Source organism: Homarus americanus, unplaced genomic scaffold (genome assembly GCF_018991925.1).
Source record: "Homarus americanus isolate GMGI-L3 unplaced genomic scaffold, GMGI_Hamer_2.0 scaffold50924, whole genome shotgun sequence".
Taxonomy (NCBI): Eukaryota; Metazoa; Arthropoda; class Malacostraca; order Decapoda; family Nephropidae; genus Homarus; species Homarus americanus.
This window is the reverse complement of record NW_024718094.1, coordinates 4,853,147-4,869,931: the sequence shown is the minus strand read 5'-3', so window position 1 is coordinate 4,869,931 and position 16,785 is coordinate 4,853,147. Positions and strand designations below refer to the sequence as shown.

At 37.3% G+C, this 16,785-nt stretch overlaps 1 protein-coding gene across 1 annotated transcript; it reads left to right on the top strand.

Annotated features, from left to right (window-relative positions):
- Nucleotides 1–595: 595 nt before the first annotated feature.
- LOC121859146 (ribosome biogenesis protein BOP1 homolog) lies at nucleotides 596–15,414 on the top strand. Its single transcript, XM_042355874.1, has 14 exons — nucleotides 596–729; nucleotides 2,886–3,396; nucleotides 3,832–3,964; nucleotides 4,075–4,279; nucleotides 4,502–4,670; nucleotides 5,054–5,154; nucleotides 5,664–5,738; nucleotides 6,485–6,641; nucleotides 6,779–6,997; nucleotides 10,211–10,314; nucleotides 11,200–11,373; nucleotides 12,883–13,028; nucleotides 13,493–13,639; nucleotides 14,920–15,414. Exons 1-14 carry the CDS (start codon nucleotides 658–660, stop codon nucleotides 15,071–15,073), a joined length of 2,367 nt encoding a protein of 788 aa, XP_042211808.1. The 5' UTR covers nucleotides 596–657; the 3' UTR covers nucleotides 15,074–15,414.
- Nucleotides 15,415–16,785: the final 1,371 nt, after the last annotated feature.

Below are 16,785 nucleotides of genomic sequence, written 5' to 3'. Positions count from 1 at the left end.
AAAAGACTATTAATCTACACCACGAAGATGCCGGAAAACCATCATTTTGAAGAGAGACATTGTAAGGGCATGGAAACAAGAAGGCCTAGCATACCTCAGTCCCATAACTCATTCTCACCATCCATGGCCAACTGTAACCCACCCCGTCTGGTCCTCGAGATATGCTAGAGACTTAGAAGGTGCCAAATCTCAAACAGCTTCAAAAATTCGCTTTCGGGAAATAAGTAAACTTCAAAAAGTGTTCTTCACTTTTGTTAAGAGGGTCCAAATGGTCTCGGTACCCCTTTTCACGTTGCAAAGTTTGATAATTTAAAAATATATATCGACCAACTCCATCTTCCCTGCTAAAACATAAGCAAACATAGCTTTTTAAGTTATTAAAATGTATCTTCTAATACTATTTTCCATTGAAATAACATCATGGGGGCTAAAGCTGCAAATGGAACTGATAAGTATTTTTTTTTTTAATTTAGAAGCACTCTACACTGAAATCCTATTTAAAAACAAATTGAGTTATTGACTTTGAGAAATTATAAAACAAATCTAAAATAATCAATAACACCAGTAAAATATAGTAGGTAGGTAGCCATGTGGGGATGTTATGGTGAAGCAGCACAACACGTGTGACGTTGCCTGAGCTGGGTGGTGGTAGTCAAAATGAGTGAGAAGAGAAAACGTGAAGAAATATCGGACTCACAAAAGGACATACTAAGTGGAGATGGAGAAAAAGTAAGCAGAAAGATAAATTTATGTTATTTGAGCGTTATTATTGCTTCTATTAGACAAAACCATCTACCCGTTAGAACTCGACATACTGGCAGATTATTGTAATAGTTCTGGAATTTTCTTTTATCAGGAAAATACAAACTTAATTACTTGAGTCTCACTGTTAAGATTAACAGTCTAAAATAGCAAGTTCGTGTCCACAAACTCAACCAAAAGCTCCACCCATAGTATGGCCAGGCCGACGGGAGGAGGCCAGTGAAAATGTTGATTAATTCTCTTGCTAGTCATTCTTTTTACTGTAGCTAACTGGGTAAATTTTAGAAAAGCACCGTTCTTTCTTTGGAAATTAAAAACATGATTTTCCTATGGTATTTCATGAGTTTCTAACGAATTTTATATTAATTTCTGTCGGCAATCACTAGTTTTTTAGATTCCCCCCAACAATCTTAAGGGAAAAGTTGGATTTTTTTTTTGTAAATCACAAATAAAATACCAACCAAACCTGACCTGACCTGAATACAGTCCAACTCGGCCCATATCCTACTCTGACCATCAAATACCAACTCGAACCATCTCAGATAGCCAACTCGGACCACTTAGGTTAACGAACACATTTTTACACATTTATTTTTGCGTGAATGATAAAAAGCAACATAAAAATACAAACATTGCTGATAAACAGTCACGTGATGTGAAACGACCCATAACAAATTTTTAGTAGATCTTCGTCCACTAGTGAATTCGTCCCACAGTTTAAAGGGGTGTCCTTGGTGATGTACATACTTGGCCCGTTGTTTTCGTAGCTTTACCGTCGGACAAGAGCCGCACACTAAGATTAACCACCACAATGCTATCTTAACCTAACTCAGTCCCCCTAGGCAGTGTTATGGTGTTTTGTCATCAGTTGAGAAAAGTTGGGGGGGGGGGGGCGGGGGCAACCTTCAGGTGATCCTGTGTGTTTTAGAACATAAGAACATAAAAAAATAAGGAGTCTGCAATAGGCCGGTTGGCCTGTGCATGGCAGCTTCTGTCGAGAGTTACTACCACTCTCTATCATCCATGAATCTATCTAGCCTCCTTTTGAAACTTTCCAGAGTTCCCGCACTTACTACAAAGTTGCTAAGCTTGTTCCTCTCGTCCACCACCCTATTTGTGAACTAGTTTCTTCCTATCTCCTTCCTAAACCTAAACTTATCCAACTTGAATCCGTTGCTCCGAGTCCTATCCTGCTCGGATATTATAAGAACTTTATCTATATCCCCTTTATTGATTCCTTTCACCCACTTAAATACTTCTATCATATCTCCCCGCACTCTTCGTCTTTCTAGGGAATGCAAGTTAAGTTTCTTTAACCTATCCTGAAATGGAAGGTTTCTAAGTCCCGGAATCATTTTTGTCATTCTTCGCTGCACCGACTCTAGTGAATTTACATCCATTCTATAATAGGGGCACCAGAGCTGAACCGCATAATCGAGGTGCGGCCTGACTAGCGCAAGATATAGTTGCAATAAGACCTCTGCACTCTTGTTACTTACACTTCTAGATATAAAACCCAATACTCTTTTCTGTTTTATTTCAAAATTAAGACTGTGTTTTAGGCCGAGGGTCCGGGCTTCATAAGTACCCCTAGGTCTCTTTCACAAGTCGACTTCTCTTGTTGATGTTGTTAAGGCTGTATACATTATAAGAATTTGTTCTTCCAATATTAAGTACGCTGCACTTGCTGGCGTTGAATTTCATTTGCCGTTTTTCAGACCACCCCTGCAGTTTATTTAGATCCTCCTGTAATGCATTTGCATCCTGCCCTGAATTAATTTGCCGCCCTATTTTGGTGTCATCCGCAAACTTGCTTATGTCACTGCTGATCCCAGTATCTAGATCGTTTATGTAGATTATGAACAAGAGTGGGCCTAGTAATGTACTGACCCCTGGGGAACCCCTCTGGTTACACGGCCCCACTCAGATTTAACACCATCTATGCTGACCCTCTGCGTTCTATCGGTGAGCCATGATTTTATCCAATTTAAAACTTTCCCCTCGATACCATGAGCCTTAATTTTTCTCAGAAGCCTAATATTTCACTGGGTTTGTATATTGAAGGTGATGATGGCATAGCTTGAAGTAGAGATGATCATTAATATTGATTTATTTTCTTTCAGGTCAATTATATGGTCAACATCAACACAGATGATGATGGGGACTCATCTAATTCTGAGGGTAGCGATATAGATGATGATGATATTGAAGATGTTAGTGGCGATGAAGCTGAGGAAAGTGATGATGGTGAAGTAGACAGTCTTGATGGAGATTATACATTTGATGATAATGAAGAGGAGGGGGAAGATGATGACGAAGAGGAGGAGAAAGATGATAACGAGGAGAGGGAAGATGATAATGATGACAAAAATGAAACAGAAAATAAAACAAAGGTAAAAGTAGATGCAAAAGGTGATGGAGACAGTGGCATTGACGATCCTTCCCAAGAAAAACTAAAGATTTCAAAAAGTAAAAAGAACTTATCTGGGAAGCTTTCAGGATTACGATTACAAACCACAAAAGCAGATAATGTTGCCAGCAAACAAGAAAACCAAAATAGTAGCCAGGATTTGGGGAAACCAGATGAATATGCAGAAGACTCATCAGATGAAGAAGACCTCAGGAATACAATAGGTTAGTAAAGTGCTACCATACCTATGTGTACCCTGCACTTACATCTGGTACACACAGTAAAAAAATGTATCGCGCTGAGGTGGGTCTGTTGACTTCCGTAATGGTCCATACATATCTGATGTGCTGGGAGAGTTGGTATACATGCCTGTGGTAGGGCAACAGATATGTAAGGACACCCTCAGGCAAGGACAGCAAGACTACCACCATAACACAGGACCATTACAAATATTCCTCTCTCCCTCGTCCGTGGTGTCATATTGTTTCACACGTAATCCGTGCGGTACTTTTTACTGTGTGTATAGTAGCTGGCATTCTTTAAATATAAGTCTCTTGGTATTTAATAGCAGCAGCTAGACCATTGTTTTTAATCCCTTATCTCAGGATAAGTCAATTTAAAGTGTACTTGTACAATATAACATTTCTTCTCCCCCACAGGAAATGTACCTGTCAAGTGGTATGATGAATACCCACACTTGGGCTATGACCTAGAAGGAAAGCAGATCATCAAACCAAAACGAGGTGATACTCTGGACAATTTCCTGAACAGATTAGAGAATCCTGACTTTGAGTAAGTATTTATTGATACAGTTAATGTTAAAAATGTTACCTTTCTAGGATTACTGGCCCTGGCCCTAAAGTAGAAATATAAGTATAATAACACCTGATCTATTTCAACAGCCGTACCGTCTTTGATAAGCAGACTGGTCAAGATGTTCGACTAAGTGATGAAGATCTGGCAACTGTTAAAAGTCTCATGACCAATAGAGTGCCAAGCGCTGACTATGATTACTATGCTCCCTGGGTCGATCATTTCACTCACGAAGTCATGGAAATGCCCTTGACGGGTCGTACAGAGTCCAAGAAATCCTTTGTTCCCCCCAAGGTTTGTGCTTGATGAATAATATGGATGAATATAGGAGATAGTTACTGTACTGCCATATTTATTTTTTATTGGTCCAGTAAAATAAGAAGCTAACGTATTTCCCTTCTAAAATCCTATGACCTGGTATTCCAAATATCTTTTGTTTCAATATTCTGGTTTTACTGATACTATTTATACATGGACTATTTTAGAAGTACTGTATATCTTCCTTGTTATTTACAGTATGAAGCTACATATGTTGCTAAGAGAGCTGAACAGATAAGAAGAGGCCTTATTCAATATACTAAGAAAAAGGAAGAAAGATATAGGTATTACAATTTATGGTCTGATGCAGAAAGAACGAAACGGGGAATAAGCAATCATTTACCAGCACCAAAGATCAGATTACCAGGTTAGTAATATTTGCTTATTTCATGTTCATTTAAATAAACATGACACTTAGAGGATGTAAATGAAGATGGTTGCAGATATGTTCATTGGTTCTTTTATGTTTCATGAATTATTTCTTGTCAGTTTTCTTTCTCAAAGGTACTTACAAATTTCCCATTTTTTCATATACGAGTGAAAATATGTTAGACAAGGCTCCATTATAAGAGGTCTGGCTGTACATGTGGCTACTGCCTTAGTTAACAGACAATTGCCTCGTTTATCTTTATCCTTTACATATTTATTGCTACTGTACTAATGAAATGCTGGTGGAGTCGGCAATGTGTGTTATAGCTGTAAAATGCAGTAGGTATTTTCTTTGTGATGTTTTACTCTTATTTATTTCAGGCCATGGAGAATCATATAATCCTCCGATAGAGTATTTACCGCTTGGTGCAGAACCTCCTGATTGCCTTCGTAGAGTTCCTGGATGGAAATCATTTGTTAAAGTAAGTACAGTACAGTAAATTAAATAGTTACTGTGTATCAAAGGTATTTCGTATGTGATAGTATTAGTAGGAATGACTGATGGCTAACCCTAGTACAGTATACACAGAGAGATGACATAAGTGTTGCATTGTACAGAAGACCCTAACTATTAGCTAATTTTCCCGTATTCACGATTTCATAAATGTACAGTATACCAATTCTCCATTCGAAACCCTTGACCTCTAGTATTTGCAGATTTTTAGGTGGTTGAAATCCATGCATCTGGGGGTCGAAACTTGTCATTGAGGGTAAAACCACATTCACTTCCCATATACTATTCTATGAAACAGCTTATCACTGTCATCCTGTAGGGAATCTTAGATTAAATAGGATTAAACACATCTTCCCTTTTTTTATGAACACACATTGATTCCCATTCTTGTTTGTAAGAATATATGTACCGAACACTTTTTTATTGAAAGAACTATGACTGCATTACGTGTTATGTAATATAATGGTATTGTTTCAGGATCGCTGGGAACGTTGTCTTGACTTGTATTGTGCACCTCGGCAACAAGTAATGAGGGTTACTGCAAGTGCCAAGGTATGGCTTTTTTATTTATATTGCCGCATTAATTTTCTTCGATATTACTTGAATACAAATTTATTTTCAAAATAAAAACCAGTTGGCTTTTTTGCACATATTTTTTTATACTAAAGGCTTACTTCTGTACTATACTTTATAGGAATTAAATTGTGATATTTATGTCTAATAAGAATTAGTGGTAAGCTTAATGATGTAGGTGTATAATAATTTTGGTAAGCATACAAAAAAAACTAAGACAGAAGTAGACTTGATTGCTCCTGTAGCTTTGTTTCCTATTAACATGTGTCTGGATCATAAGACCCAAAGCTACTGACCAGCGATTGAGAACGTAAGTGAATAACAGAATAATGTGGTGATTGGAAGATAATGGTTGGAATTCTTAGAGGGTTTGACTATTAAGAGGATGGGAAGTATTCTGTGTTACTAAGGTTAAAAGGCAGAGGAGATGGAGAATGTGGTGGAAAGGTGGAGTGAAAGAGCAACTGGGCATGAAAGGTGCAGTTTTACATGGAGGGGTCTATGTATCATTGTTCCAGAGACTGGGAGATGGTCATTGATGTAGAAATAATAATAAATCCACCATAAATTCTCTTTAAATTCACAATATAGCCTACAGGTAGTCCTTGATATATAGCATGCCTGTACAGTATATGGAATTTCACACTTAGAGGAATTTTATTTTAGTATAGAACTCAAGATTGTTATACAGCCAAAAATTACACAATTATGTTTTATTTTACTAGGACCTTATACCAGAGTTACCAAAGCCCCAGGACCTGCGACCATTCCCCACTGTGGAGGGACTGATTTTCAGAGGCCATCGATCCATTATCAGATCCATCTCTATTCATCCTCTTGGCAAGTTCCTTGCTTCTGGTTCAGATGACCAAACTGTTAAAAGTAAGTTGAAATGTTTTGTAATTTCTGTACATTGAGTAAGATGAGACATACTGTGTTGTGACGAGACTTTATTGTGAGAATGGGCAGGGATAGATATTTAAGAGCATTACAGTATTAAAAAAAATTCTCTCTTTCAGTTTGGGAGATCAGCACTGGGCGTTGTTTGCGCAGTTTTGATGTTGAAGCAGCTGTTAAATGTGTGGCTTGGAACCCAAGCAACAAGCTTTTCTTATTAGGCATAGTGTTAGAAAGCAAAGTGATATTTATGAACCCCGAGACATACCTTACAGATAAGGTAGTGGTTCAGCAGACAAATTCCGTCTTTAAGGAGGAACCTGATCAAGGCGACTACATACGTAAGTATCATGACATTCAGAATTTAATAGTGAATGTCAGAAAGATGCCAAGAAAGTTTAGTGTTAAAGTTAAATAAGCCTGTAATTAAATAATTGTTGTTGTGTGGAGCAAACACTTGCACTGGGGAAGAAGAGTTGTTGGAGAGAATTAAGATAATGTAGGAATGGGTATTGAGACTGTCACTTAGAGTCAGGTGATGAAGTATTGGAGCTGGATCAGAAATTGCACATATACAGCACAGTAAGCCATTGATGAGGTAGGCAAAGCTAAGATAGTTTGATTATATGATATGAGAAGAGGAAAGGGATGCAGTAATAGTGGCTTGGAATGGGCCAGTCTGAGGAAGGAGATGAAGAGAAGACACAAGTTACAAAGGAGGTATATGGTTGAGAGATTCATGCAGAACATTAGAAGTAAAAGTGGAGGAAGCAGAACAGGGGAATGTGGCACAGACAGATTCAGGAACTTGACTTCTAGCCTCTAGGAATGGCTAAATAAAGACTGGACTTTGCTTTTATATGTACCTGTATTAAAGACTTGTGAAAGTTCTTAGGTAACAGGTTCTTCTAAACATCACGACGAGGCCTTATTTTTGCCTTTGACTGTCCATTCTGGTCTTCTCAGAACTTTTCTTAATTTTTAAGCCAAGAATACAAAATCCACATGCGTTATAGATTTTTACAAAAATCATTACACGTGGACTCATGCTTGTACTTACACACACAATTGTACTATTTTCTTCCAATTCTTCTCACTTTCTTATTCTATCAGTAAATGGATAAAATTATAATTACCTGTAATGTATAATCCTGAAAGGGCTATGAGAAACGCGATAATGTTAACCCACTAGTTTAACTTTTTAATACGCTTTATATGAACTATATGGAACTGCAACCTGTCATTCTAAGCTCTTCTTCAACACTATTACCTAACCCACTAGAGTAACTGCCACTGTGATAGATCATATCTGGAATAACAACACTCCTAACAATCTAGCAAGTGGAATTATTTATAACAATATCTCGGATCACTTCCCAGTTTTTGCCAGGTATAAAACAGCCATAAGATCTGAAAGGTCTAGTAGTCTCAATAAAATACAGGGACTACTGTGCCAACAACATGCTCCTTTTTTAAAACAACTTAATAAATGCTATGTGGGATCTTGTCTATGCCTTAGACAACCCTAACATGAACTGCTGCAACTTCTCTTGCATCTTCAATGCCTGCTTTTATAAATGCTTCCCCCTCAAGACTAAGTTATTGAAAACTGTATCCATTTCCAAACCCTATACCACAAGTGAGATCAAAGCAATGATAAAAGAAAAAACACAAACTTTAAAGGAAATTTGTTAAAAGACCCATAACTTTCAGTGATGCTTACCGAAGTATCAGAAATAGAGTAACTCAAGCATTTAGAAGTGCCAGGCATAGCTATTATACAAATAAGCTCCAGTCAGCATCAGGCAACAGTAAGAAAACCTGGTATATCATAAATTCTAATCGCAACAGAAACACTCAACCTTTGGCCCCCCACTCAGCTTTTATGATAAATGATTCAGTTGTAATGGAACCCTCCTCCATTGCCAACCACTTCAGTGATTATTTTATTAATGTTGGCAAAAGTCTTGCAGAGAACATCCCTAATTGCCATGAGGAGTTTATAGCCTACCTGCAAAACAGATAGCAAAATGAGCTGTTCTTATTCCCTGTCACAGCAGGTGAATTATTGATCATCATAAAAATGTCCAAAGATGTACCAGCAGGCGAAGACAATATACCAATGAGCATCATTACGAAAGTAGCCCACTTATTACTACCTGTTCTCCTACACATTTGTAACTCCTCCTTCACTAGTGGTGTCTTTCCGGATAAACTGAAAATTGATAAAGTTCACCCAGCATATAAAAAATCTGGGGACAAAGGTCTTTTCAAGAATTACTGCCCCATATCAGTCCTCCCAGCCTTAAGTAAGATACTGGAGAAGCTAGCATGTAGTAGACTAAATTGCTTCTGCAATGTCAATAACATCCTTACAGATTCTCAGTATGATCGACTGCAAGTGCTCTGCTATCCTTTACTAATGACATCTTAAACTCCTTTGATGACAGTCAGTTCACAGTTGGTATATTCTTGGACCTCTCTAAAGCCTTTGATACTGTCGACCATACCATCCTCCTTTCAAAGCTTGAACATTACGGCGTTAGGGGCCTGTCCCACAACTGGTTTACCTTATATCTGTCCAACATGAAGCAGTATATCTGCAATAATAATCATCAATCTGACTCCCCACCAATTTTGCATGGCATCCCTCAACGTTCCATTCTCGGTCCAGTCCTGTTTTGTTGTACATAAACGATGTAGTCCACGCCAGCACACTCATAAAATACAACTTATTTGCAGACTAATCTCTATGCCAGCAACTCAGACCTCCATTCCTTGATGACAACTATGAACACTGTACGGGGTATTGACTAAAGTCAGGACCTGGGTAATACGTAATAAACTGACCTTAAACCTCGAAAGAACCCACTACACAATCTTTCACAGAAGGAAAAACTTACCCCCAGATTTGGACCCCCGGTACCTTGGTAATACAGTCCTCAAATGCGAACAAAATACTAAATTCCTCAGAGTTAGTATCACACTCAACAGTCACTCACTCTCACAGCAATGAAAGAAATCTATTATGATCTTGTTTACCAACACCTGATACACTGTCACACACTATGGGGGGCCTCTAGCTTTTCAAAAACACAATCCCTGGTTACCACACAAAAGAGAGTTGTGCAGACAATGACTTACAGTACTTAAAAAAAAAAAACATCACACCCGGAATTTTCCGGGTAACAGAAAATTTATCTCGGAATTTCCAGAAAATGTGCCTGATTTTAATCTCTCAAACCCGGAAGAAGAAAAAACCCATTCCCGGAATTTTCCGGAAAATGCACCCCTCGGAAAAAATTTCCCAAAGCCAGAGTTTTCAGGAAAATTTTGGCTTTGGGAAAAAATTTTCAAGAAAATTTAAATTCCGGCTAACGGAGATATTACTTATGATTTTTAATCGACTCTGTCTGTGTTTTTCTGACTAAATAAATTATGTCAATAACAGTACAGTACTGTATAGAAGTTTGGTTACATAAATTAAAGAAAATATTACTTACACTGTCTTTGTAAATATTAAGTCTTACAATTAAGTTTTTGATGACCCCTAGAACCTGAGCGTGTGAAAACAGCTGTGACATGGAGGAAACCTACAGGTGATGAGTGGGCCAAGGGATACAGAGTTGTTGTAGACCATTTCCGTAGTGTCAAACAGGTAAGGAGTTGTCTTCTGTATTACTTGTGTGGGTCACATCATAATATTTTTCTTGATGCATCTCTCTCTCTCTCTTATATACATGACTTGGTGTAAATATTTTATCAATACCCCCTATCCTTTCCTAAATCTTCCCCTTGAAACTCTTATACTCTTCTCATTTATGGATAATAACAGCATCCTTCTAATCCCTTGATAGTTACCTGCTTATCCATGTAATCATACACATTTCCCATAGCCATTCTAACATATTTTCTCCCTTAGCTTTAACTTAACATCTTGATTTCCTGACTCAACCTCCCTTGAATATTTTAATGGTTGCCTTATATCTTTATTTAATATCATCTTCACTGTATCTTTATGAATTAAGCCAATACAAGGATGACCCCATCCCCTAGTCCTACCCCCATCTCTAGCTGTTGCTGATATGGCGAGCAAGCATACCAACTTGCGATGATGCAATGAGGGTCATTTTCTCTCGTGTTTCAAATTGTAACAATGGAAAATCAAACGATACTTTTTTAGGGGATTGTACAAAATTAATTTTGTACAATCCCCAAAATACCTGTTTAATATATATTTTATTTTATTTATTTTATTTTATTTTTTTGTCTTATAATTTTGTGTCTACGGGTAGACCTTGCATCTCTCTCCACATTCTTGTTTCCCTTGCCTCACTGTTGTTGTCTTTGGTCCACCGTACACATCATCATCCCTCATCCAGATGTTAAACTCCAAGACCTCTTTATATTATGTATTTACTTTAGTTCAAAACTGAAAACTTTTCAGTGTGTAAATTCTTACCAGGATACCCTAATTAATGTTGTGACCAGTGTTACATAAATCTGGACATCTTTTAGAAAGGAACATTTATTTAATTTGCAGATAGTGTGGCACAAGCAGGGTGACTATTTTGCTACAGTTATTCCTGAAGGAGATCACAGGTCTGTCCTCATGCACCAGTTAAGCCGATGGCGGTCCCAAGTACCTTTTAACAAGTGTAAAGGTCGTGTTCAAACTGTACAGTTTCATCCTAAGCTTCCCTTCTTATTTGTGGTGGTAAGTAATTATTTTAACTTAATCATCATTGTTTCCCATTTTGTAGCCTCATTTTTTAATAAAGAAAAAACAGTGGGAGGTTCTTGACAGCAATAACACTTGGCAGATGCTTCCACAATTACTTTTTTTAACAAGGTCCTATGACCTCCCTTCTTGTCCACACCAGGAAAGGAAAAGTAAAAAGGAGCTGAAAAAACTTGACCGCCTTAACGTGCTTTGTGAGAAAATTAAACTATGTTTAGTTACATCACTTATCACACCAATATTAACTTACCAGCAGTACTTCTCCATACTATGAGCACCACTCAAATATTAAAAACAAGTGATCCGGACAAAGCTCTGAGATTCATCGCAGGTGAAAGACATCCCTTCATTAGAACTACAGCCAAAATTCACAGAGACCTGAGAATAAGACCCATCAACCAGTAGCTGCACACCCTGGCCAGCAGTCATAGAAAAAATAGAACAATCAGAGCAAGAACTCCTATAAAGAATTCCCACCAGACATCAACAACAACCATAGATGGTTCCCAAAAAGTTACCAAACCTCAGGAAGTATATTACCACCCAGCATCCTCTAGCAGGGTTGGCAGAACATAAAATATGATCCTCAAAACACCCATAAATGGGATAGAGTAGGCTGTCTAGTGCCAGAGCTGCAAACAGCCAACCAGTAAATCATCTCCAAGAAAATCACCTACTATAACTAGCCCAAGGCATGACTTTTAACACCCTATTAGCTTAGCTAACCAGTAGTAAAGCAGTTAGCCTGCCACCTCTTCCTAAATTTCTTCAATTTCCAAACTATTAACTCCCTTCCTCCCTTCTCTAATCTTCTTTCACTCTCTTCTCTCTTTAGAAAAAACAAAACATGAACAAGGCACATACGTATAATGGTTAATTGTCTTGGAGTCCAAACTTACAACTTTACACAGTACGCTAACTTCCCTGCTCGTTCATATGCAATTCTAAAGTTCCTTTACTACAATGTGAGAGCAGTGTGCCAATTAAAGTACAATATTGTACTGTACTTCGATTCATTTGAAAGAATAAGTTAGTCAAACAATAGAGGATTAATGAGTATGTGTTTGTAGGGTGAAGAACCTTATGCTCCTTATTGAAATCTAGCATCAAGGTGAATGCTATTTTAAGTTTTAAAATTATTAAGTTAATAATTCAACTCAAAGTTTGGATCTCAGGTAACTTAATTTTCCCGTAGACTTGCTGAACATAAAGACTGACCCATGACTGGCTCTAGTTTAGAAATAATTAGAAGTGAATGGGTGATGCTATGTTGAGTGAAGGGGTGGATATATCAAATGGGTGTTTTGGGACTTACAGATTTAAGAAAAAATGAATGCCACTGATTGTGGAGAGTGCCAATATAGTGGGGGGGAGAGAATTTTTTTTTTTTTTTAATTGAATATTCTGTGATACAGTAAATTGGCTTATTTTTGTCATTGTAACATGTTTAGACAGTACTGTACTGTAATTATTACTAACCCACAGACACAAGGCCACATTCGTGTCTACAACCTACAGAAGCAAAGAATGTTGAAAAAAGTCCAGGCTAACAGTCGCTGGATATCATCAATAGCCATTCACCCCGGTGGAGAGCACTTCCTTATTGGTGGATATGATCGCAAACTTAACTGGTAAGTACCACTGTAGATGTGGTTCTATTAATTATTCTTAAAGTAAGTCCTTCAATAGGTTGACTCAATAGATTTCCAGATTCTAATATACACCAAAATTTTCTTTTGAGATCAGAACTCCTTTAGGAAATGTCTTGAGTGTCACAAGTTATCATCATATAAGTACAGTATTACATGATGTTTCTTAACTGCCCCATGACACTCCAGAGCATCTTGTGAACTTTTGTCAGACTTCCATCCATTTTAGCTGGAATTCTTGGAGGATCATCCAGCCCTTATATAGAGTTCAAACGATTTTCTTACTCGTAAAAAATATAATTTTCTCAGGCATTTCAGTACTTTTTGCTCTGCAACACTGTACACTGTACTGAACACCTTATATATTTACACAGTTGTTTGAATCCTATTAAATGTTAAGAATTTAATAGAAATTACTTTTATGATGAATTATAAAAACATTTCAGGTTTGAGATGGAGTGTACCAGAAGACCACATCTTCTACGTTACCACAGAACAGCTGTCCGTAGTGTAGCATTCCATCGTAAATATCCATTATTTGCATCTGCTGCAGATGAAGGACGAGTCATTATATCACATGGAATGGTCTACAAGTAAGTTCGAAGATCACTCCTAAGATGTTCAAAATACTGTATGTATACATATTTCCATTTTTGAGAATAATGCACCAGGCTTTGTAAAAAGCTGCATATACTGAACATATTGAAATGGGAGTTTGGTAATTATAAGTAATTAAAAATGTTCAATAGGAACAGTCGGATTGTGACACAACATTATGAGTTGTAGTGGTTTTAAAGTTCATAATATGGTAACTGTTAGCCCGTCAAGATGCACCCAAAAATTGCAGTGCCTGCTCTGCTGTGGTAAGTATTTTAAAATTGAGGAATTGATCCTGAAATAAATGAAAGACAGTTCCGTAGTCCTGACTGCCTGCTTGGGGCAGTGTGGATACAATACATATACAGTACATGTACACACTAACACTACATTTTTGGTACACAGGGAGGCAAGTGCTGTACCCATTATGCTGCTGCATCTCATGACTGGAATAAATTTCTTAAAGAAAGACTTTTATCTTTCCCAGTACAGTACAAGCATAGCTCGTTAGTTAAGGGGGTGTTTGGACACATCTGTTGCCAATAGGGCTGAAAGCTGAGAATCTTAGCTGCCGCCCTAACTTAAACGGACTTTGACGCTAAACAGACACCTTCCTTACTTCATTAGCGAATTAGAAGTGTTAAATATGGTGGTGGTAAGAGGGAGCTCCTGTATCAATATTGACTAATGTAGCAAAATCAAAATTTTCATTAGTTTTGCCACAATGGCCAAAAACACCTTTTCCCTTACAGGTGACAGATAGTTGCACAATGAAAGAAATTATTAGAAAAGTAATTATGACGAGCCATTGGCCAACAAAAACATATACAGCATGCCCTTCAAATTCGCAGGGGTTAGGTTCTCAAAATGGCCACGAATAACATTTGCTGACCGGGGGTACAGTTTTACTTGCGTGCAAAGAAATGTACATTCCCATTATGTGTTTGCTACCAAAGTAGTTGTTATAAAATGAATTCATGGTCAGAAGATGCTGCAATTAGCAAGTTAAATGTCATTACAAGCTGTCTCTGGTGTAACGTGCAATTTTGACTCAAAATATGTCATATTTTAAGGGTGATTTAAATTTAATTTCATTATGTTAAGTTATTTTAATTTATATACATATTAAGTATTGTTAAGAAACAATTGGGTATGGGTTATATTTTGAAGCAGCAGGAAAGAAGGTATCCTTGGAATTGCTCCAAAAATATTTCCAGGCTGTCAGAAGCAGTCATTAATTGTATTTTCTTCTTTTCTTTTCTTTTTTTTTTTACAGCGATTGGTTGAAAGATCCATTTTTGGTACCTGTGAAGGAGCTGAAGGGCCACTCCAAGTTTGAAGATTATTGTGTACTTGACCTCACCTGGCACCCATATGAGCCATACCTATTCACTGCTGGTGCTGATTCTACCATTCGACTTTGGCATTAATAGGACGATTCTGAATAAGTTGATACACTGTTAATGGATGATTTAGTTTTATGGGAATAGGAAGATTCAGGTTCAAAATAAGACTTCCCATACCATATTTATATACAGTATTGTGTTCATTTTTAGTTCAGTATGCTCATAGAAGGAAAACAAAATAATATGGAATTGAGAAATAGTGAATAATTAATCCCAACTTGTATCATTCCTTTAAGTTCAGATTAAAATTTTTGTAGACAGGTGAATGAATAATTACTCATCTCGTTAATATGTCATGTATAGAATGTTAATTTGTTTGTATGAAAACATATTATTGTTCCTGAAGCAATAAACTGTAAAATTCAGTCACAATTGTATAAATAATAGTCCTTTAAGCCAAATCCTCAGCTCAAAGCTTTGTACTAGGGTTTCCTATGGGCATTGTGGGAGGCTGCTTATAATAAAAAATATATAAAGAAAATGTGAAACCTACATAGTAAAATAATGAGGCTAGTCGGAATCTATCTCATCGTATGTCTGGCAGTCCTGAGAGTGTGGCGCAGCATTATGACACCTCGTGGGACATTTAAATTTAATGTTTCATATGCTGTGTCATTTACCATTTTTTTAAGAAAATTTTGCTTGCTTCTTTGGAAAATTTGGATTATCTAAAATATTTTTTTCTGATTTTCCTAAAACCCCCTTGTGGGGAGGTACCACAGCAAAAACCACACCCCGACGCAAAAGGGTTAAGAATTGGTGGAAGGCTGTTCAGGGTTGTGAAAAGTTTGTTATGGTTGTGGGAGACTTATGGGTTGAGGGTAATGGAAAGATGTGGGTTGTGGGAGGCTGATAAGGGATATGGGCAAATATTAAGGGTTGTGGAAATCATTAAAATTTTAGAAGACCTTGTCAGTGCTCCACGATGATAGGCTGTTCCAGGTTTTCTCCAAGTAGCAGGTCAATATTTGATACAGTTAAAGAAATGCTGCTTTATTTTTGTGAAGCTTATTAATAACTGTATAATTTATTTTATTTTTATACCCCTTATAACATAATTTATAGGGAGGTACTACTGCCTGGGAAGATATTGGAAGCATAAAATATTGTCTAATGGGGGACCCTGCTGCCATATGGCATCACGAAAATTGTGACCAAGTCCCAGGTTGCTGATCTGACTTTCTGCCTCATTTACACACAATTGCAGGGTCTCAATTGTTTCTCTTACTATTGACAACACAACATACAGATATTGTTTCTCACTTTTGATCTTTTTTCATTTTTGTATTTTTTATTATAAATTTTATTTAGGAATTATTATTGTTACCGCAAGCAGTAATGAGTAGGATGACACATAAACAAACATTATGTTAGGCTGTAAGTCATGTCATGTTTATTGAGTGTGCCTGCCCGTATACAGTACAGTATATAGAGTATTGACATGGTGGAGATGAGAGGCCCAGAGGAGGTTGGAGTGTGTAAGGGGAGTTTTGTTTATGTATAATTCAATAATCCACCTGACTTCAATGCCATCGCCCATCATTGAGAGAGGGTGGGGAGGCGACATTGCAGGGTATCGGCACTGCATAGTCTATGTCAGACTACAAACAGAAAAAAGCGTTTAGTTGAAGAGAGTCTCAAGCAAGATGTTACTTGAACTTGTTTGTTCATGCCGCTGTAGTTAATAATTGTTAAAATCAGATATCACAGAGGGAGCACCTAACCTGGTTTCTCTT

Excerpts from the sequence above, each read along its gene's own strand:
- LOC121859146 (XM_042355874.1), top strand. The coding sequence starts at position 658 with ATGAGTGAGAAGAGAAAACGTGAAGAAATATCGGACTCACAAAAGGAC. Across the intron at positions 5,155-5,663 it reads GATGGAAATCATTTGTTAAA|GATCGCTGGGAACGTTGTCT; the intron begins GTAAGTACAGTA and ends GTATTGTTTCAG. Across the intron at positions 6,998-10,210 it reads TGATCAAGGCGACTACATAC|AACCTGAGCGTGTGAAAACA; the intron begins GTAAGTATCATG and ends GATGACCCCTAG.